General features: G+C 37.2%; 1 protein-coding gene across 2 annotated transcripts in view; it reads left to right on the forward strand.

Moving 5' to 3' along the window:
• The window catches only part of mapk6 (mitogen-activated protein kinase 6), a 25,687-nt gene extending 5,390 nt beyond the window's left edge, over window positions 1-20,297 (forward strand). Inside the window, exons 1-6 of one of the 2 annotated variants that reach the window (XM_073850272.1) lie at window positions 2,378-2,491; window positions 5,293-6,446; window positions 13,766-13,910; window positions 16,013-16,177; window positions 16,317-16,518; window positions 17,726-20,297. In XM_073850272.1, coding sequence (XP_073706373.1) covers window positions 5,892-6,446; window positions 13,766-13,910; window positions 16,013-16,177; window positions 16,317-16,518; window positions 17,726-18,848 — 2,190 coding nt within the window. In that variant the 5' untranslated portion in view covers window positions 2,378-2,491; window positions 5,293-5,891 and the 3' untranslated portion in view covers window positions 18,849-20,297. Of the gene's footprint in view, window positions 1-2,377; window positions 2,492-5,292; window positions 6,447-13,765; window positions 13,911-16,012; window positions 16,178-16,316; window positions 16,519-17,725 lie in introns of those variants that run through there. The other variant, XM_073850271.1, reaches the window with a different exon arrangement.
• Window positions 20,298-24,081: the final 3,784 nt, after the last annotated feature.

The raw sequence follows: 24,081 nt of genomic DNA on the forward strand, positions 1-24,081 counted from the left end.
ACTTTACTGCAGGCGTTGCAATGACGAACGCTATGTAGTACAATAGTTTAGCGTTTATTATTTAATTTTCATAATTCACTAAACACCGCATAATCTAAAACACCTTCAACTATAAAACACTCTTGCTCTTAAGCCAAATGAAAACAAATAATTTACGGCATCTGGATGTACTGTAAGTCACTATTCTCTGCATTAGCACTGTTTTGAACTTGCTCTTTGAATGCTTTCTTGTTTACTAAATCTTTGGACTTACGAGTTGATCGGTTCAAAATGATGTAATCGCAAAAAAATGTTTCTTTTCATTTTAAGGCATTATTTTCGTTATAATGTACTGATTCACAATCTTAGTCAATATTTAATTATTATTCCAGTACTCTTATTGTGCCGAAAAAAAAAACCCTGCTTTGGAAAGCACCTGCGTGAATGACACCGGTATGCATACCGACCCACTTCGAGCACTGCTGAGATCTAATAAAACTGTTGTTAGTTTTTTTTTTTCTGATGACTGTTTTTACAGCTAACTGAACAACATATCCCGGGCATATTGTATACTTGTTGTGAACAGTCTGGGAGTTTTGTTGATCTTCCTCTGGTAGTTGCGGCTGCTGTGACCATAGACTGAAACAGGTAGCGCGGACACAAAAATGGCGGCGATAAACTACAGTGACGTCACATGGAACCTATGGATAGTATTGTATGTCCCAAATCGTAGTATGTTTAAAAAAGTATGGTCTACTACTTAACGACCAATGCACACTCTTAACGGCTAATACTGCCCGCAACACACTGCGCCGTGAACAAGGATTCGATTAGAACTACAAACACGCATAAAAAGTCTTAAAAAACTACAAACATGGAGGATATACGCGACCAACGGACAGGTAGAGGAAGGGGTTTGAGTGATAAATAATCAGTGTGTAACCTGATAAAAAATATTTTTTAAATGTTATCCGCGTTATATTCCATGTGCAGCAACATTTATAATGATAGGTTTGGTCATTAACGTTTAAATGCATAATTAAGCAAACACAAGAGCAGAGTTCTCGGCATGAAAGACTCGTTAAAGAACGTGCCTCTTGCTACCCTATGCTTGCTACACTTAATGGCAATATTCCACTGGTCTGTTGGACTTGGTTGAACAAAAATAAACAATATTTTGTTGCTTAAGCTTATGTATTCAGTCATTATTCAATGGTATACTAAAAATCCATGTAAAAATCTTAATTCTCACTGTTCTCAGGTCAAATATTTATATGCGATTAAAATGCGATTAATTTCGATTAATTAATTACAAAGCCTCTAATTAATTAGATTAAATTTTTTAATCGAGTCCCGGCCCTAATATATATATATATGTGTGTGTGTGTGTGTGTGTGTGTGTGTGTGTATAATGTGAAAAATGAATCATTTGACAGCACTTTTTGCAAAACACACATAAAAAACAAACATATTATTTTTAATTTTTTTATGTGATTAATCATTTGACAACACTTTTTGTAATTCCGTTTGATCCGTTAGTGGACAGAATCAACCCTAAATAATAATAATAATTATTATTGCTATTATTATTATTATTATTATTATTATTATTATTATTATTATTATTATAAGTTATCTTAAGGTTTAGCCCCGTTTTCACAGACATGGCTTAAGCCTAGTCCCAGACGAAATTGTAAATCTGAGCTGTTTCAACTGAAAGAAACTTGAATTGATCTTAAAATATATCAGTGCCTTTGTTTTGTCTCAAGATGCATACCAATGTTTTTTTTTTTTTTCTAAAGCACATTTATAAAAATTACTTAAATGTCTGAACTATGGCCTAATCCTGGTTTAGGCTAAACCCTGTGTATGAAACCGGGCCTCAGTGGCTTCCTTTCTAATCCGCATCCAGCTATTCTTAGCTGTAAAAAAACTAGTCGTTTTGCTGATTGATATTGCAAAATGGTGTGTCTTACTGTATTATTTTAATGTATGATCTTAGTTATGAACACATTGGTTTGTAGTGTATGGATAATGAACTGGAAGGAAAAAGGTGGATATAACAATGATTTTTTTTAAAAATGTTATAAATCAAGCTTTTAATTCTAAAATATATAATGTTTAAATATACTGCATAAATTGTGGCATAAATATAATTGTTTAATTACCTAATGATTTCTTGATTTCATAATGGCATGTGCATTGTAATACCTAAGTAAGTAGCTATTTAGTTAATTTCAATTGAATGAGTTCGTATCAAGTTTGGTTCCCATAGCGATAAAAGAAGCGGGAGGAGTGCAAAGAGCATTCAATGCCCATGCGTACTAACGCTTCATAGAGCTTCACAAGGATAGAAATAGAAACGCACAGTGCGCATGCGCAACAGCGCTTATTCACAGTGCTTCAACACAAGAGCCTCACACAGCAGTTAGCAAGGGAAGCGCGCTGGTAGCGCATACAGACCTGACCAAGAACGGTTAGGAATATAAAACACATGACACCCGTGAGAAGAGTAAGTACTTGTTTTATGTCTCTGCGTTATATATGGGATGTAAAATGACTATTTTGAGTAGATAAAAGGGTTTATTTTAATGGCTGAGGGCGGCGCAATGATCAGCCGTGGCACAATAACCTTCTTTGTTCAGGTAATGCGTTGAAGCGCCTTAAAACATTAGGATTTAACACTTAAAATTGTTAGAAGAGGCTGTTTGTTCGTGTATAAACGGTAGTGTGGCATATTAAGAGTTGATTTTCACCATTAGTCGTTTTATTAATCTTTTTAAAACAGGGTTTTAGAGCGAATTGGTGTTTATGTGAATCTGAATCCCGCCGCTGATTGTTCGTTTTATTTTAACGTCTGTTTTATAGTGTCTGTATATTCAGGGCTCGTATAGTTAGTTTCTTTTTTGTAGTTTTTAGATTGAAACGTTGTTTAGACTCCGAGCCGGTTCAGTTTTAGCTTTAGCATGTAGCTTGACGGCAAAATGGAGGACCGAAAATGACCAATAAAACCATAAACACACGCCCAGATAGACTATAAACTTACGGGACTATAAACGTACAGGATTGTAATAAAAACAATCAACACACTAGTTTATTAGTTTACCTTGTTGTAGACTGTTCATCAGTTTCTCACACTATTCACTTTAATATTTAATAATAATTCATTTCTGTAAGTTAGTTATTCCGAGAGATTCCTGATATATTTACCTTTTTTGGGCGTTGAATGTATTAGTAAACATGTATTTGTTATGTTTGTTTATTGGAGTTTATGTGTTAGATCCAAAACATCTAGTTGGTTTGTGTTTATTAGTGTTAACACACTTTTACTTTCTCATTGTTTGAATATGATCTATAGGTGTTGTGGTTTATTGTCAGTACAGGGCTGATTCTATGTTTGCTGGCTCCCTCCTTCAGTTAACAAAATGGTTGGCAGCCGGTCGGCCATCATTTTCCACTCACACCACTGCAACGTGGCTGCAACCTTTGTGCCTGTAGTCACAGGCTGGGACCCGTGTTAATCCATTACATGTGTGTTACGATCATTGTGGTGTCTTTTACAGTCTGAGGAGGAGAAACAGGAACCCATGACATCAGATAGAGTAGACACGTCAGAGATGGGGTGCATGAACAATCAGACACACAGGAAGCATTGCCCAAGAGGGTTGTCATAACTGAGCGAGCATTTTACGGGAGCCGTTTCATTCAGAAAGTTCAGATCTGAATATGTGGTGCTTCGTATTCATTTGTATCCTTGTGGTCCTGCCTTTTTAAATAAGTATGTTCAAGCACGGTTGTTAGGTTCTCTTTAGTACCATCTCATTTGAGCCGAACGCCACTCAAATTGAATTTTCTATTGAAAAGAGGTAGATATTTATGTGCTAGGATTGCCAGTGGTCATGGAATTTCTGGAATATCATGGAATTGGTCTATTCCAGACAAATTCCATCAATGGAATATCTGGGATTTATGTTTGTTTGCTTTAAATTTTAGTTTCCATTTATTAATTTTTCTGTACCGTATGTTTTTTTTTTTTTTTTTTTTTTCAGCACCACTTACAGAACAAGAATTTACAGATTATGTACTCACCCCCTTGTCATCCAAGATCAGTCAGAAAGAAATAGTTTTTTGAGGAAAACAGTCAAAGACTATAGAATACCCAAGACATGTCACTCATATAGTTTTGAATGGGGAAAAATGCAACGTTCATTATGGCCACGAAGCCCCGCCTTCTTAGTGCAAGAGCCAATCGTTGATTAGTGAAGTTAGCGCGTCACTGCAGCTCATTGAGCCGAAAAAATAAGCGTTTTTAAACTCTATTGGAGCTCAAGGAACCATATTTATGAGGCAGTTCATGTTGGATTTCTTTGGAGATTTAAAATATGAAATTTAATCGTCAGCTTGGTGCATAGTTTTGGAGAATTTGATGTTTCCCCATTCAAACAGATAGGAGCTGCGCTTGCCTGCCCGAGTAGCGTTTCAAAGATTGCCGCCGAGTGACATGACTTGCCTTAAAGGGACTTTGAAACAGTTCAGGATTTCTCTCCATATTGTGGACTTCTATGGTGCCCAAGTTTGAACTTCCAAAATGCAGCTTCAAAGGGCTCTAAATGATCCCAGCCGAGGAAGAAGAGTCTTATTCAGTGAAACGATCAGTTATTTTCGGGGGGAAAAAAAAAAGGACTAAATCATCCTACAATGCTGTTTTACCTTTTTTTTGTAAAGGGCGTTCTTATTTGTATGTTCAATTTGTAAACATTGGGTTGGTACTTCCTTAGGACATTTATCTGTACATTTTAGTTCTGAAAGTGAACTAATCCTGTAAGTCAAATGCAGTCACTAGGCTGTACCTGTTAACTAAGGCAAACAAGCCAGGAAAAGGTAAATTTCAAGAGCTTTGGCTCTTCAAAAAAAGACCTTGAAAGACTGGGTGTTAAAACTAGATGACAGAAAAGCAAAAAGTGAATGTCAAGTAATGAAAAGATGGAATGATGAAAAACCATAAATTTAATTTCTAAAGAAGTAGTAGGGAAAAATATCAAAGTGCATGTAATTGGTAAAAGCAAAAAGAAAAAGTAAAATAAAGCTTACAAATGGTTGGATTTGAAATGCTGTCTGTGGCTGGTTTTTCCGTTCATTATAGATCATGGAAATTCAGCTTTTTAGTCAGGGAAGAGTTAGGGAATTTGACATTTGGCTTGGAGTGAGAAAACTAAAAATGCTCCTAGCAAATGGCATTGTGATCAGATTCGATTTTGCTCTGCCGACATACAGTACGTTGCTAATCGTTTGTTTTTCTGCTCTGTTTTGCAGGGTATCCCAGTGTAAAATGGAGGATAGTTTTGATTGCGACTGCGGTGAGCTGGAGCCGCCTGATCACTGAGAAGGAATCATCTCACTGAGATCAACACTTTTGGGTGCTTGAAACAGGAGACGAGAGAAAAAAAAAATTAATTTACACACTCACTTGGACCGTTAGTAATGCTGCTACTCAGGGCCAGTCACACACTGAAAAAATCTGCACTGTGATGATGGTTTTATAAGTAGTGACTTTAATTATTTCAGTTACGTTTAGAGATATTTGATTGGCCTCCAAATTCATTCCATTTCGCCCCATTGAAGTATAAAGCTAAATCTCCCAGAATCTATGTTAAAGCTGCTGAAAGTGTTGTGTATGATGACAACACATCTTGGCAACATATCCGAATCAGTTCCTAGCATCTCTCAGAATACGCTGTAACAGTCGCTCGGGGAAAACGCTCAAGTCTTTTTTTGGACTTGAGCGTTTGTCTCGTTTTTTTTGCCTTTCTCCGTTAGCTCCAGTAGTTGTGACGACTCCGCTGCATATCAGTTAAATCAGAAATCCTTCCTGCTATAGTATCTGCACAGAGCTGCTCTTCTAGTCCGGAAAAATGGCAGAGAAATTTGAAAGCCTAATGAACATTCACGGCTTCGACCTGGGCCCTCGCTACATGGACCTAAAGCCTCTGGGCTACGGGGGCAACGGACTGGTCTTTTCCGCCGTCGACACCGATTGTGACAAGAGGGTCGCTGTGAAAAAGATCGTCTTAACCGACCCCCAGAGCGTCAAACACGCCTTGCGCGAGATCAAAATCATCCGCAGGCTCGATCACGACAACATCGTGAAGGTGTTCGAAACGCTGGGGCCCAGCGGCCGGAGGCTCACGGAGGACGTGAGCTCTCTGACCGAGGTCAACTCCGTGTACATCGTACAGGAGTACATGGAAACCGATCTCTGTAAAGTACTGGAACAGGGCTTGTTGTCCGAGGATCACGCACGGCTGTTCATGTACCAACTGCTGCGAGGACTCAAATACATCCACTCGGCAAACGTGCTTCACCGAGACCTGAAGCCAGCCAACCTCTTCGTCAACACTGAGGACTTGGTACTGAAAATCGGGGACTTTGGACTCGCCCGTATCATGGACCCCCACTATTCCCATAAGGTATGTATTTTTTCTCCTTATTTAGTATTTAATATTTGAAGTCTGTTTCGTCCAGATGGCATCTTGTTTGACCGAGCTATGAATGAGCTTTCATTCCATTCACTGATTCGATGTGTCGCAGGAACTAAACAGTCACGCCACAGTCCTTGAAATGACACCTCAGACTTCCTGTTTCTCTGACGTTAACATCCAGTACAGTTTCCGCATATCCGCTTGTGTGTTTCTCATGTATTTTGCAAGGAAGTCAACAGGGACACTCCAGAAATGTTATGAAAGAATGACAGCTGTTCCTTTGTGAATCAGGAGTTGAATGTTTCTTCATATCCTGATTAGGAAATCTGAATAAGTTTCATAGTTCTGCTGTTAATGTGGGTTGTAAACCGTTCCGTTGTGTGTGGTTTTTCCAAGTATGTTGTGGAGAGATTTCACTGGCTGGTGTTGGGGGATGTGGCTGGATCCAATCGTACACGTGTCTCAAATTTGTCATCGTTTTTGTTCTGTGGGCTCACATGAACCATATGCCAGCCAGATCTCCTCTCACACATGTACTCAGACGCCTCCTTCAGAGCCTTTTAGAGAGACATGTTCCTGCTTCAGGTCTATGAATAGCTGCTGTCGCTCCCCCGCACATACTCCTCTGGTCTGGGTTTGTTCTACAAGAAAATGAAGAGACGAGATCAGGCTCTGGTCCTGTAATTACGGAGTCAGCTGCCTTACTGACTTGTGACAACTTGCTCAAGTTTGAGAATGGAAAGTTTGAGAAATTGGACTCGCTGACCAAGTTTACATGGGGACAAATAAAAGAAAATGTGGAAAGTTTTTGTGGAAAGTGATTCTGATATGGAAACAAGTTAAATATTTATTTTAGCATTGAATTGGGGTCAAAACATTATTTATATATCATTAAAAAGATTTTATTAAAACTTCCTTTTAAACGGTTAATTTGAGTGTTGCTCATTAAATGATTTATTTATTATTAAGCTAAATTTATTGTCAGTTTTCAGCTAAATAAATGCTGTTTTTGTAAAACATTCATTCTGGTGCATCACTAATTGTAGTATTCCATGTAAATGTAATTTGCATATTCTGAACACATTCCTTTCCCACTGTTTTCTTATGAAAGCATGCTTTCTCTCATCATTTAAGTTTGTTTTTAGTAAGCTTGCACTTTAATTTAACCAGCTCATTAATTGTTTTTCAAAGAAGCGCAGTGAATTTCAAAATGTGGGTCATGAGACTTGATTTTCCCCATCTGTGAATGATTTATGTTCCTTGTGTTGAAATCTTGTAACGAATCTGTCTCCTGTTTTCACTCCAGAAATGCAGCTATCTTTGGAAGCTTAACTTGTCTGTCTGTTTCTCATAGTGATCATAAATAACATTTAGACACAAGCAGATATAAGGAAACTGAGCATCTTATGATCACAGAATTCTGGTTAAACATGCGTAACATGCTGCATACATGTCAGAATTCAGCCAAATTAACATTACAAGTTTACTTAACTTAAGTTCATGTTTATGTAAACATGATTGCTAATTCTCCATAAAATGCTGTGTTTTTGTAAAAGAGGATGGAAGAGAGGTTAAGAAGCAAATTGACCTTCTCGCTTAATTTGCATCTATCCATTCCTCGTTTTCTTTCTCCCTTGTTTTTCCCCTCTCTGTGTCTTTGCTGCAGACTATTGTCAAACTGCTGTGTGCTCACATTTGCTGACCTGTTTAAGCAGTTTTGTGCATTGATAGATGGTGTGTGTGTGTGTGTGATGGTTCTGTTAAATGACTCCTTTCTGCAGTCAGCACTTCAGAGGTGGTTTATGCAGGTTTGTGGGAGGCAAACCTCAGCCTTTTCACTGTCTTTTAGATTTATATTAGTTTTTTGGGATGCCAGTGTGTCTGCTTTTCTATTGTTTTCCATATAATATCTTTATTTTTATGAGATTCATTAAAGGAATAGTTGAAACCAAAATAAAAGTTATTTGCTTATGTTTGCAAACTTGTATGACTTTTTTCCATTCGATGCAAAAGATGGTACTGTACTTAATTTGTCTTAAATGACAATCAGTTCTTACTTGTATTGTGACCAATTGTCTTTGACCTCCAACTTTTCAGAGAAGTACATTCTCTTCATCCAACAAAGCTACTGTATGGCTAGGATATTCTGATTAAAAACATCCTTTTGTGTTTAATGGTATGAAGGTCATGCAAAATCCTTGATCATAACGTGCGAGTGGAAATCCAATAAAGTAAGTCTTTAAAATGGCCTGCATCCAGTAAGACAGGGCTTCTCGCCATGAAAATGGGGTCAGTTTTCCAGGGCTGAATATGATCTAGCTTCAAGCTATAATTTAGACAGGCTGTTTAAGCACTAAACATAAGCTAAGTCTCTCTGGCTGGAAAATCATTGTTTGGAACATGGCAGTACTAGTCAGGGCTAGAGAAAGTGTAATTAGGGAATGTTTGAACAAGGTTTTTCCAGACCTGGAGAGGTAATGATTCACCCGTGACTAGATCATGCATACAGATCATGCCTTGTGTATATGAGAAAAACACAATGGGATTTGTGTTTGGTGGTTTATCGTATAGTTTTAAAGGTTGTTTGTTTAGTCTGAATCTTGCTGGATTTTAGAAAGAGAATTTTCTTTTGTTTTAATGGACTTCAATATTACATTGGCAACTATAATGGAACTGGCTGAGTCACTAATTTGGAGCGCTCTACATGGGTGGCTATTCTATTTGTCATACAAATGGTATTCATCACGTGAAGTGTAATGGAGACTCGGCTCGATTCATTTTGAAAGAGTTTAGCTTGAGCTTCTAAGCATTTTCAGATATTTATTTTTTTTCCTTTATTTTGGTACACTCATAAAAAAAATAAAGGTGCTTTAAAAGGTTCTTCACAGAAATGCCATAGAAGAATCATTTTTGCTTCCACAAAGAACCATCCAATCAAAGGTTCTTTAAAAAGAACCATCTCTTTATCTAAAGAACCTTCTTTCACCATGAAGAACCTCTTGTGAAACAGAAAGGTTCTTCAGATGTTAAAGGTTCTTAAAGGAGTAGTTCAGTCTCAGAACAAAAATTTACAAATAATGTACTCACTCCCTTGTCATCCAAGATGTTCATGTCTGTCTTTCTTTAGTCGTAAGGTTTATGTTTTTTTTGAGTAAAACATTTCAGGATTTCTCTCCATATAGTGGACTTCTATGGTGCCCTGAGTTTGAACTTCCAAAATGCAGTTTAAATGCAGCTTCAAAGGACTCTAAACGATCCCAGCCGAGGAAAGAAAGTGTCTTATCTAGCAAAACGATCAGTTATTTTCTAAAAAAACAATTACAATTTATATACCTTTTAACTTCAAATGCTCATCATGTCTAGCTTGGCAAGATTAAAAAGTATATAAGTTGCAAATATTTTTATAATAACTTATCGTTTTCACTAGATAAGACCCTTCTTCCTCAGCTGGGATCATTTAGAGCCAATTGAAGCTGCATTTAAACTGCATTTTGGAAGTTCATACTCAAGGCACCATAGAAGTCCATTATATGGAGAGAAATCCTGAAATGTTTTCCTCAAAACACACCATTTCTTTATGAATGAAGAAATAAAGACATGAACATCTTGGATGTCAAGGGTGTGAGTACATTAAATATTTGTTCTGAAAGTGAACTCCTTTAATGGAACCATTTAGATAAAAAAGGTTCTTCTATGGCATCGTGAAGCACCTTTAGTTTTAAGATTTATTTATTGGAACCCATTACCCTTATACATGATTACATATCAAGTATTTCATACTGATTATTTAAGAACAGCATTTATTTACTTGTAGTACAAGTCTTATAGCCAGTTCAATTCAAAAGGGCAAGACAGAACATGGAAAGTCATGTAAAACTAGGTTATATTTGTATTTGATGCAAAAAAAACCTTGATTAGTAGACCTCAGAGGGAAAATAAAGAGAGTGTAGGATTTTGTGTTGAAGGGCAGCTGCTTGTTTTTAGAGGGTCTTTTTATTTTGAGCTGCTCTGCTCCAGAAATCCGACCCAGTCTGAGGAATGTCTGGAATTCACGTGCGGAGCGGATCAACCCTCTACTTCCCTTCCCTCTTCCCTTCCCCCTTCTCTCTCTCTTTGTCTGTTTTTGGCTGAGCTCCCGGGATTCTGGTCTTCCTTCTAAGTCCTGCTTTTGATGTTTTCGTGTGTCATTGGGTTCAGACTTGTTCTGCCTTGTCTCTGCTGCCATTTGAGGTTTTGGAGTTTTGTCAAGTTACCAGCGGCTGTTTTTATTTTTTTTCATTTTTATTTTTTCCATCGAGCTGCAAAGGGCTCCTTTATTCGTTGTGCGCATGTGTTAAATGTGGTGTGAGAAGAGACTGTTTTTGGTACACAGGGGAATTTTAAAGGCATAAATTGGGCCTGTAGTGTTTTTCACTCTTCTCAGCTGCCTTTCTCACATTGACTCATTTCACAGAGAAGCTCTGAAACCTTACTCCTCCACCAGACTTTGACCCACTTTTGTGGCCTCTGATGAACTTAGAACTGTTGAAGAATTGTTTGTTTTTCAATATATGCCCTGCTTTCTCATATGAAAGGTCAAAGGAAAATGCTAATTCCTTTTGTGAGAATTTCCCCCCTCTCAAGGTCTGTAAAATATCATGTCCATATTTCAAATGGTGCAGGATGAGTTGACAGACAGCAATAAATATGAGCTGTGATGGAGTCTGTCAGTTCTGTCTGACATTTTAAACCTCCTGCTGGTTGGTTTGGAAACCCCTCTCACGGTCTGCATGAGTCATCTGACACCTCACGCCACTAGCGAGGGCGGCTTTATTTAACATTCAAATGAGGTGACTAAAATGTGTCATGACTGGTTTGGTTTGACTCCTCCTCGAGAATCATTTACGCACCGTTTGTGTTTCACTAACCCCCAAATAGCGCTGCTCTCATCAATATTTAAATGAACACATGCTGTTCCCATATATATGTATTTATATATTTATTTCTCTGAAACATGCAGTGCATCAGCTTTTGCATTTTACTAATCACTCAAACCTACTTCAGGGAATCACGGATCACATTTTGTTTAGAAGATGTGAAAATATAAAAACTAAGTTTGTCATTACAGGCTTTTGGTTTTCTTTTCTGATTTGGCTTTTGTCCAGGGCTCTAAACATTTGTCCATTTGCATTTGCGACTGAAAACTACTGCAACTTTGAAGAAAATATATTTAGGATCACCATGTGCGACTGACCAGATCAGCGTTTTTGTGAGGGGAGCTTCAAAGGTTTCTACTTGTTTTTGCAACGTTAAGTAATGTATCATAGACATGCCTCACGAATCCTTTCATAAAAAAAATTGTAGAGAGAGTGTAAATAAGAGATTGTGCAGTGTAGAGAGCACAGTTGATTATAATGGAACTTTGTGAGATGAGTGACAGCTTTTAATGATTTTTAAGGGAGTTTGTAAATGAGATAGATTTAATACAACCGTTAAATAAACAAGTTAATATTAAGTGACTTGCGTTGTCTATAACACTATTGGCTGATTTTGCTCTCTTTCCTCATCAAAAATGGTCTGAAAGAAGTCGCAGCTGAGCATCTCCATTCAGCATTGTTTCGTTGATGAATAAATGTGCGTTTTTAAACAAATCTAGTCAATGATTCAATTTCCTATTCATAAAGACAGTCACTTGCCTTATTCCTGAATGAATCAGCCATTCTAACGAATCAAAGGATGATATTTAATTAAATCAGTGACTTGGTGCCACCTACTAGCAGTTTAAGTTTAATTTTTAAAGTATCTTTTCTGTTATTTAAATCATTTCATTTCTGTTTTCAAAATGTTATATTTAAAACATTAATCTTAACGTGAATTTATGAATTTGCACTCGTGCCACCTCTGAGCCTCGTTAAACATGAAAATACACCTACAAGACACTTTTGTGTTCTTCTATGCCACCCCTGTAGTACAAATACATTTTGTTAATATTGATTTCATTTGATTAGATTGTTATTCTACTTTGTTCTTATTCTGTTGTTTTATTTAGAAATGTAAAAAAACTTAAACATAATTAAATGACAAATTAAAATAAAGTTGCCAAAAATGCCATTACAAAGGTAAAAAAGGTACAAAATTCCCCTGTAAATCACTTTAAGGAGTCAAATATCATCTCATAATGGGAAGGCACATTTTTAATATTTTTTTTTTTGTTGATTAGAAGGTGCTCCTAAAATTTGACGTAGAGCCCTGCTTAGGTCTGGTGTCTTTAGCAGGCGGTGGTTAAAGCAGGATCTTATTTTCATACGGTCTTTTGAGTTTAACGTGATCTGAACGTTGGTAATCTACTTCCAGGTAATCTGCTCTCATTGCATTATGTAACCTTGCGCAAGACCTTTTACGCAGAAACTATGACTATGACGATTGTTTTGTAATCCTAAATTGGTGTTCTTCCAAGCATCTCTGCTGTTTTAGAAGGGCGTGAAAGGACGCCCGAGGTCAGGTTGTGATGGTGTGAAATGATTTCTTAGTCTGTGAGGCTCTGCTGGTATTTGTTGATCCAGAGAAGGTTTTTTAATAGCCAATTGTGAACATATGGTCTGCTGTAATCTGGATTTACCACTTTGACACTAGCCCTAAAATCAACACGACCATGGAGTCAAGAATAGACCTCACACTGAACTGTGGGGAAAATTCCAACCTCAAGAATCACTAGACTTTCTTTGTTTTGGGCCTCTGGACAGGAGTTTGTGTGAGGGTGTTTAGTATGAATTGGCAAGTCTGTGACCCATACATGCAGGTTGATGTCATTGACTTTTCTGTCTGGCGTTGTGTCAAGCACGAGACGGATCATCCTGGGTCTTTATCAAGAGGAACTTGATCTGTCTGTCTGTACATTTGTGTCATCCTTTAATCATCGTGTCTCAGTTTATTCTTCAGATCTTTAAGCCAAAATGTTTGGTTTGGCAGTGCATTGGTTTTGTTGTACATCACATGGCTACTGTGGCACTAACAATCCTTCATACTGCAATTAAAGTAACCCTAAGATGGCTAAGTTGAGAGTATGTGTTAGTGGTCGGTTTCTTTGTTTTCCCCTCAAAAAGACTACGAGGATGGTGTGTCCCTACCTTTATTCATGCCATGCCTCGTCGATGAGATGAGTATGAATTATTAACTGCTTGAGCAATAGGGGTGTTATGGCATGAATATATGTGTGAATTAGTGTCTACAAGCCTTTTGAAAAATGTTTTGTAACCACAGTGCTGTTTCCAGTGATTTTGTCTGACACTGGGACATTGGTTGTAAGAAATGTTCTTTCTCTCCCATAGGGACATCTGTCTGAGGGACTGGTCACTAAATGGTATCGCTCTCCTCGTCTGCTCCTTTCCCCAAATAACTACACCAAAGCCATTGATATGTGGGCCGCTGGGTGCATCTTTGCTGAAATGCTGACTGGAAAAACACTCTTTGCAGGTAATAAAAAGTGTGTGTTTGTGTCTAAAGTCCTATAATATTGTTACAGCAGTTTGTCTTTTTTTTTTTTATTCTCACACATTTTTTTTTTTTGTTCATTTCCTTGACACTCTTATCTTGTGCACAATAATTAATTAGTTGAAGGGTATTTCCTGTTTTCAGTGTATTATAATAAACTAGGACTTTTTTCAAATTTATTTGTAGTACTAAAAGCGAGAAGCTCTTTATGTAAAATCTAACCTTTGGAAATTAGGACAGAAGTGTTGATTTTCATGAGTTTTAGTGGAAGTTTAGACACAGATGGTTTAAAGGGTTGCCACTAGGGGTGGAATGGTTCTCTGTAAAACCCCTATCCGGAACGCAGACTCCATAATTGTCTTCAAGCGACTGCTGAAAACCCATCTTTTTCGACACTATTTGACTCAATAAAAAAAAAAAAAAAAAACTTCTCCTCTCTTTCCTGATCTTCCCTTTCTAGCCCATACTCATCTAACAACTCATCTAAATACTCATCTATTCCCCAATTGTAAGTCGCTTTGGATAAGAGCGTCTGCTAAATGTTTGAATGTAAATGTAAAACAAAACCTTTTGGACAAAAATGTCCTTATTGAAACTCTATTAGTTTTTTAATCCCAGGGCCATTTAACTATAAAATGATGCAGTATTTGTTAATAGGTTTTTATTCAGTTGCCAAGGCTTCAAAATTATTTTGTACTCTAGCTTTGCTGGAATCTAATAGGAACAAAACAAACAAAATCTTACTAAAAGCTCATTTTTTGAAATCTCAACCTTAAATTTAGAACACAACTTGTTTAGATGTATGGCTTCATTTTTCTATCAATTTCAAAATGTTCAAAATGTTTTATAAAATATATATTTTATATGAAAAATTGTGCATAATTTTTCATTTTTATTTTCATATTCAAACTTAAACCTCTTCTTTTGTTTTACTTTTTTTTTTCAACTTAATCTGCCAAGGGTCTTCTTTAAAAAACAAACTTAAATCTGTACTCCCAAGCTTCAAATTTATTTTAGTTTTTTACATGGATATTGTTGTCCTCTATGAATTTTTTAAATCGATGCCCAATGGTTAGGTGTTGCCAGTTTAAACATTTAAGAGCCAGAGGACGCAAGCTTGTGCACGCAGTGAGAAGATTTGTGTGAGCGCTCATCTGAAGCATGCAAACCTGTGCCTCAGAACCTGCAGAAGTATTAAGCTCTTTCTGAAGTATTAGTATTGTGTTTGAACAAATTCACACAAAAATGGTCAAAATGCTTGTTTTGGTAAGTATCCTATAGCAGACATAGCCGGCTGAACTTAGTTTCAGTGCACTGGATCAGTGCATTCTCTTAAAGTGACAGCACTTTCTTAAAATTAATTATACGCGATACAGGAAATCGCTTACTGCTCTTGATTTAATAGCTTTTGTAACTTTAATAAAGATTAATCTTTAATTTATACAGTGAAACATGCAATACTATTTTACATTTTATTACTTTATTCCCCTTCTGTAACTAAAAACTAATGTTAGACCAGAAACTGAAAATCACTGTTTATTTTTTTGTATCTTTCTCTATTGTATTTATTTGTGATATTGCTTGTAATTACATATTCTTATTTTCTTTATTTTTATTTGACAGTTTTTTCCTAAACATGGCACGTACCGAAACTGTGACTCTAAAATCCTGATCCAAACTGAACCAAGAATAAGTTGAACGATTCCACCCCTAGTTGCCACTGCCATTGAAATATCTGAATTTTAATTGATTTCCAGGTCCAAAATATTAACATTTACAATACCATGAACATTGAATTTAAATGTTGTACTCCGTTCCAGTATATTTCATTACATATAAACGTCTCTGTGTGAGTTCAGTCTTGTCAGATTCAGACAAAGTGCTTATCCAGTAATCCTGAACAACAGGGAAAGGCATGGAAATTCTTATTAAAAGACCCTAAGATTAATATTAACCATTAGTCTTGCTCAAACACGCACTCTAACTAGACCAGTTTTATTAAGTATACAAATGTCTCTTGTGCCAAATATTGGCAGTGTGTTTGCCTTGACACTGTTTTTTAAATCAAACATTTGTGTTTGCAGGAGCTCATGAGCTGGAACAGATGCAGCTGATTCTGGAATCCATTCCGGTTGTCCATGAAGAAGACAGGCTGGAGCTCCAAAGTGTAATACCTGTCTTTATCAAGAACGACATGTCAGAACCACACACGCCACTCGCCAAGTTACTGCCTGGTGTCAGCCCTGAGGGTTAGTTGCTAAAGCATTTTCAGAGAAACTTAAATTCAGAGAAATTTCAATTCAGAGAAATGTATACCATTCTTCTCTGCAGCAATCCATGGGGATCTGTGATCTCAGTCTCATATTACTGTTAATTTGTTCACTGTAGCCTTGGATTTCCTGGAGAAGATCCTGACGTTCAACCCCATGGACCGGCTTACAGCGGAAGAGGCTCTTGCTCACCCATACATGAACGATTACTCGTTTCCTCTGGACGAACCAGTGTCCTTGCACCCCTTTCACATCGAGGATGAGGTGGATGACATCCTGCTCATGGATGAGAGTCACAGTCACATCTACAACTGGGAAAGGTGAGCTTTGATCATGAGTTTCAGAAAAAGAGTTCAACTCACAAGCACTGCCATTTCTGCCACATATGAGAGACATTGAACGGCAAACTAAACGAAAGCCAACTAAACCGCAGTACGTTTGAGCTGCTCGGTGTGGACCATTTATCAGCTCGGAACGCAATGCAAACAAACTTGCACGAGCCCAGAACAGCTTCACTGTACTGCTGTGAGATCTAGTGAGGATCTTTCAAATTCTGCCCAGAATTCTCTGTTATAAACAGTGCTGATGTACATCAGAAAACCAGAAGTAGTAATGCTAACTATAACAATCGTGTTGTGGTAGAAAGAATTTTCACGGTTTGTACAACCTTTTGACAGAAATTCAAGCACTTTTTAAAGACTTTCAAGCATTTCACACAACTATTTCCAGCACTTTAAAGCTCTAAAATGATCCAATTTAAATGCTATTTTTAGTGGGATGACCAAATATACTTTGTGGTAAACAAACACTTATGTAAAGTTAAATAAATGCATAAAATCACCATTATATCCAGTAGACTGCAGCAGAAGTGCATTTTCTGGCTTATTAGTCATTCCTTTCTACTTTTTGCTTTATATTTTGTTGTACACTTTTCTGTATGGAGTAAGAAAAGTCTCACAGTGCCTTAATGTCTTAAGACCAAATTTATTTGGCAAAAAAGTTTATTTTTCATTAATTTTTAATTTTATAACCAGAACAATGCAAATATACAACACAGACTTTCTGAGAAAAATAAACATTTCACAAGGCTATTGTGAGAATAAATGAAACTTGTTTTAATGCATTCAAATAATTAGACATGCTTGAACACAGAATTTGACAACAACAAAACCTAAGGTTGGCAAAAATAAAACAGTTCATAGGGTCCTACACAATTTTTGTTCAACTTTTAATAAAAGATGTTTGTTTTCATAATTTTAATTAGGCATTTTGATTCATAAAATTAAATTTAACAATTAAAAGAGACCAGTTCTGCACTGATAGCCTAGTGGTTAGAGCACTGACATATAGTCCCAACTGTATATCTGGTGACCCAGGTTCGAGTCCCAACTTGTATTCCTAAGCACAAAAAAGGCCCAAAAAAAGGAGATCAGAGGAATTAAAAACAGGGAAAAAATGGAATTTGGAAAAATAATAAAACTCTAATAGGGCTCTACATAATTATTTTCATTTTCCTTCACTCTTTAGGTACCACGAAAGTCAGTTCTCTGATCAAGACTGGCACTTGCACAGCACCCACGAACTGGAAGACGTGCAGCGTGATCCTCGAGCCATGTCCGATGTGACGGACGAGGAGGAGGTTCAGATCGACCCACGGAAGTACATGGATGGGGATTGTGAGAAGTTCCTAGAAGATCCTTCGTTCGACCTCCCACCAGAGCGTTCGTGGCAACAGGAAGATCACCACGAGAACAAGTACTGCGACCAGGAGTGCGGCTACACTTGCAACTACAAAGCCGTGTCCCCATCCTATCTGGACAATCTGATCTGGCGGGACAGTGAGGTGAACCACTACTACGAGCCCAAACTCATCATTGACCTGTCCAACTGGAAGGAGCAGCAGAGCAAAGAGAAGATCGACAAAAAAGGCAAGACCAAGTGCGAGAAGAACGGCCTGGTGAAGGCGCAGATCGCCCTGCAGGAGGCGTCTCAGATCAACTGCGTGGCTGAGAAGGATTGCGAACAGGAGAAACACCAGAACCACAGCCAGGGCTTCGACTTTGACTCGTTCATCGCCAGCACCATCAAAATGAGCCTTCAACCAGAATCGGGTGACGTTGACCTCCTCAACGAGTTGAACTCCTCCGTTTCCCAGCTGGACGCCCGCGCTCCTTGCGGCTCCATGTCCAAGTCCATCAGTCAGGAGAAGGAAGAGAAGTGTCTAGTCAACCTGGCGCAGCTCGGCGTCCGAGCGCCCTGTCCTTGGGAGAGTTTCACGGACAGCGACGCCACCGAAAGCAGCCTGATAGACGAGGCTTGCTGGGACGTCCGCAAAGACGAGCAGCTCCAGAAGGAGAACGGCAGCTGCCAGAGCAGCTACTTGGACCGCCTCTTCAACAAACGCGAGGAAGTGGAGACCCCAGAGATCCCCGAACCCGTGGACGAGCCGGCGCCGGAGGACGACTTCATATCCTGCGGCGGCGAGATCGTCTTTAACATGCAGCTGGAGTCTCTGGCCATTCCGGGGTTCGAGGGAGCGGCTGACATTCCTCTGAAGTCCATCCAAGCCTCGTTGACGCCCTCTGCCGTGAAACGCTCCCCACAGATCGCCCACAAAACCTACAGCAGCATTTTCAAGCATTTGAATTAAAACCTCCACCACCACCACCACCGTTCAAGCAGAGTCCAGCTTATTTTTTATAGAGTTCTGTATTTCTGTACTTGAATCATTTTTTTATCTTTTTACATATGGTTACTTCTTTTAAGGAAACTTGTTTCTCTCTTTTTTTTTTCTTTCCTTTTTTAAATGTAAGTTAATTCATTTCGTAAGTTCATCCAAAGTGCTGGACTGTGTTCCTACACATTGCCCTCTGATTTTCGGTTTCAACTCTGATATTATACATGAATATATATATAGATATATAAAAAGAAACTAACGCCATGACATTTGCACACAGTGTACTGTAGATTCCAGAGTATACATATTGGGGAAAGACAGAGGAACGACTGTTAAGTAGCAAAATAGATGGAAAGCAGAGGAGTAGAGAACAAGAGGGTGGAATAATGCACTAACCGTGTGGGAGACGCCTCCACTGACATCTTAATGTGACCTTCTGACTGACAGCGAATAGGACTGACACGAGCAGCGCGTCTTGGCCTTTCTCTTCCTGTTCTTTCTTTAAGGCTCATGTATTTATTTGACTTTCTCCACCTCATTTCCATTTAAAAGCGAAGCCTTTTGTGATTTTTGTTCATACTGTAAACTTCCTCAAACGTGATGCCAGCACAGCAAGCGTTAACCGTAGGTTTGCGATGCGTTAACTGTAGGTTCGTAAAGGCGTTATCTACCTCAAGGTAACAGCAGAAGGTTCTGTCTCCCAACTGTAGTGCTTTATAGAAACACTTGCCCTTTCATCGATGTAGTGCACAGTGATTTCTGTTTTTCATTTTGCATTTGCCATAGTGAAGTGTTCAGATCATTATTTATTTTTAGCAGATGTGAGATATTTATTTTAAGAACATTTGTCTTTTTTCAGTGTGAGGCATTGGACTTCCATTCTGGTCTGTTTCGACACTGTTTAGCCGTTTGAGTTGTACAGAAATTCATGACGTTCTCCCAAGTTCATTCATTTGTTTTGTTGTCATAAGGATTCACCATATGGATTTTTTTTTAACTTGTAGGTGCTTTGTACGAGTGGAATACTGCTTTATGGCATTTTATGCGCCTGAAAGTCTTAATTTTTTGTCTTTTATATATATATATATATATATATATATATATAAAAATATATATATATATATAAATATACATATTGTTAGGAACTGTGCATGGAAGAAAACCAATGGAAGGTACATTTAAAATGAAGTTAATGGTGAAGTATATTGTAAGTCATTAATTTTATTTTAATTGTATGTTTTTATTAAAAAAAAGTTATTTTTTTTCCAAGCAAGCATGATTGAATTAGGTTCAGATATAGCATGTAGAACACTTAAAAGTTTTTTTGTTTTTGTTTTGGTTAATTTTGCCTTTAAATGCTGGTTTCATTCTGTTATTATTGGTTCCACTGTAAAATAACATCAATAAAATGGCCAGCAAGTGTATCGCTGTCATCTTGTCGTCTTTTGAGTGGGGAAGATACACAAAGTGTAATAACTTGAAGTGTTAATATGCAACTGTGGAGCTAACCAATCATTACGTTATTTCCGGCAGGTTTGTGAAAAGTTTTTACAAGCTTATTCTAATAATGCAATCACATCTTAAAGATGCATGTCCCTTTCTTGGATCTCCTGAAGATTCTTTCTTACACACTAGGATGTAAAGGAAAATGGAAACAATTATAGATCATAAATTAAAACACAACATGCTATGAAAGATATCCAGGGCCCGACTTATTGAAATGTGCTTAGTTTGAATTGTCTGAATTGTTTTAGTGGACAAGGTTATTTAAAATTAACTGGTTCAAATGGTAAAAGACATGATAACTTAAATATTTTCCTGTAACTAAACTGATTTCTTACCATTAGATTAAGACTGCAAAAACCTTTCCACACATTTCACAGACCGTATCACAGGATCACATTTATTGCTCCATTAATACAGAGCCCTGATGCAAATGACATGACAGATCATTATTTAATGAGTTGTTTTTAAAGTGTTTGACCCCCCATAGCAACGGATGTTTTGAGAGGCTGAGATCTTGTGACCCTGGGGCAGAGAAACTCCCTTCACTGATGGGGTCACTCTTGGGCAGGGGATGAAACACAATCTCCCTGAGAAGGCTGTAATTTCCTCACTATCATAACAGCACTTAAGGAGCTAAAGGGGACGTTGGATGACATTTTCACTGTTTTAGTTTTTTTTTCTTTTCTTTTTTGTTGTTGTTAGGTTTCTAGCAGGTCTGCCAGTTTAGAAAAGGCAATTTGTCATGAGCTGTCCAATCTAAATCTGTGCCATACAGTGAGATGATTCAGTCTGCAGCACTGGGACTTTTTCTGTAGAAAATGAAACTAAAAAGATGGAACAACAAAATAGCACAGACACACTGACAAGTGCATGAGTACAAAAGATATAATAGTGTACAAAGACATTTTTATCATTCATAACTTCTGGAGAATAGCAGAAAAGAGATCATAAAAAGATTGTAAAGACTTGGGCCTTGGCTCTGCTGACTTTGGAACCCACTGACTAGGGAACACCCGAGTAGACACCTTAGGATCAGGCTTTCAGAACAACAATTTACAGATAATGTACTCACCACCGAGTTTGAACTTCCAAAATGCAGTTTAAATGCAGCTACAAAGGGCTCAAAATAATCCCAGCCGAGGAAGAATGGTCTCTTATCTAGTGAAACGATCGGAAATTTTCTAAACAAATTGACAATTTACATACTCTTTAACCTCAAATGCTCGTCTTGTCTCGTCTCTGAAATGCGCATGCTGTGTGATCCGGGTCAATACAGTTATCCTGATGATACACTGAGCAACTTTGGCAAATGTTGCCGTCAACGGGCAGCCAGGTGTGATACAGGGCCCACAACTGATCTAAATTATCCAGATAGAAATGTTTTACCCATTCTCAATGGGAAAGTGCCCAAGCAACATTGCTCAAAAAAAGTTGCCCCGTGTATTATCAGCCTTAGGGTATTTTGAAAAATCTCGTTTTCATCTTCAATGTCAAAATTTATATTATAATTTTTTTTTATATAAATTTTTGTAAAGGGTGTTTGATCTTCTTTGTAAACACTGGGTTGGTACTTCTGCAGCGATGTAGGACGATTTTGAAGTTGGGGAAGAAATCCAGATGGGATTTTTTTGTACTGACAAGGATCACACAGACTACGCATGCGCATCGCAGAGACTAGACGAGACCAGCATTTGAGGTTAAATCATACAATAATTTCCTTATGGAAAAAACGTATTTAAATGCTATATAACATTAAAATAATGCACGAGTAAATCAATTTTAAGTGGTTTCATTTGTCATTTGCTGTAATATCTTGCCTCAGCATTGCTTCTGTACATATTCTTTCAGTTAGGAGACGATATGAAAGATGAATTAATGCTAATTTATTTATAATATATCCATTCTATTTATATATAATGCATATTTAGAAAACGAGAATAATTCACTTGTGTTGAGTACAAACATTTACCCCACACAATCAGCACCTGGACTAATAGTAACAAAGTAATTGCACTTAAAAATATATATATTTTTGGCATTTTTGTAACACAAAAAAAAAACCATAGAATACTGTTCTAATATGTTTTAAAAACATAATTTTACTATGCGGTTTAAAAGAGATTAATGGTCATTACAACACATTTTTAACTAAATATAACATGATTTTGCAGGAATTGTACTCAGGCGCTAAAATTAATACCCATTAGAAGTCAGTTGAACCAATAAGATCACTCCAAAGGTCCTAATTTAGACCCGATTCAGATGAGGATTGGATTTCTCATGTTAAAAAGTCTATAAATTATCAATTTGTTTAGAAAATGATCAATAGTTTCACTAGATAAGACTCTTCTTCCTCGGCTGGGATCGTTTAGAGTCCTTTGAAGCTGCATTTAAACTGCATTTTGGAAGTTCAAACTTGGGGCACCATAGAAGTCCACTATATGGAGAGAAATCCTCAAATGTTTTCCTCAGAAAACAATTTCTTTACGAGTGAAGAAAGAAAGACATGAACATCTTGGATGATTGGGGGTGAGTACATTATCTGTAAATGTTTGTTCTGAAAGTGAACAGTCATACCTTTCTAATATCAAATATGATCAATATGCACAAATACAGTTTGAGCCTCTTGTAAGACGTTGACGATTCTCACCAGAGCTAAAGTGCAGCCCAGCTGTGAGTTTCAGGATAATAGGCCTCGGTTCCTTAGGAACATCAGCCACAACATGCGTGTGGTTACCATGTCCACAATCCTGGAGGGAGTTAAGGTCCTCTAGACACACATTATCCAGCTGGTTTCTTCAACTTGGCTCCTTTAGAGATGTTGACCTGAATTCCAGTCCGTGGAGAGACTGGTTTCTGTGCCCCCAGAACATACTACTCTAAGCCCAGGTGTATAGGGAAAATGGTTTACATTTACACAGTAGATTTTTACATTGAGTTGCAATGACATTTTAGTGACACTTGTAAAAAAAGTGTGTGATTTTAAAAACAAATCTTCGAAGCATGGAATTTTGTTTAATTTTTGTTGTTATGTTATATATATTTTAAATTCAACCCAAAATGAAATAGATAAAGGGCAATGGAAAAATAAATGTTCAATATCTTCAACAGATATGTTACAAAATCTACTTTTATCACAAACATTATGAATAAATCTGCTAACAGCTGCATTTACAGGATTTTATACAGTACTTTTACTTTATGAGAAATTACATATTATTATGGTAACATCCAAATGCTGTGCCAAGATATACAATGAGGTTTAAGCCATTTTGATTTACATAGAGGACTGGATCCAACATTAAAGGGATTAATAATTGATTAATACTTTTAATGAAAAAAATTTGAAATAGTTATGGTTTCAGTAAATATATACTTAACAAAATCGGGACCACTCATGTTTTGGTTATAAATACATTTTTTTGATGTAATATGTCCACTTAAACATCAGAAATTGCACCACATTTGCAGCAGAAAGACAGTGTTTATGAGAATCAATATGAGAAAGAGACAAAACCAAAAATTTTAATTGAAAGCAATGTATTCCTTTAAATGTGTTACAGACGTCAACCCCGTCACACCTCATCACATTCATATTTTTGGAAGAATATAGGCAAGACATTTAATATATGCAAATAAATATACAATTTTTTTATATATACAAAAATAAACAGATAATAGACAAACAATTTGTGTATGT

Source organism: Garra rufa, chromosome 11 (assembly GCF_049309525.1).
Source record: "Garra rufa chromosome 11, GarRuf1.0, whole genome shotgun sequence".
Lineage (NCBI taxonomy): Eukaryota > Metazoa > Chordata > Actinopteri > Cypriniformes > Cyprinidae > Garra > Garra rufa.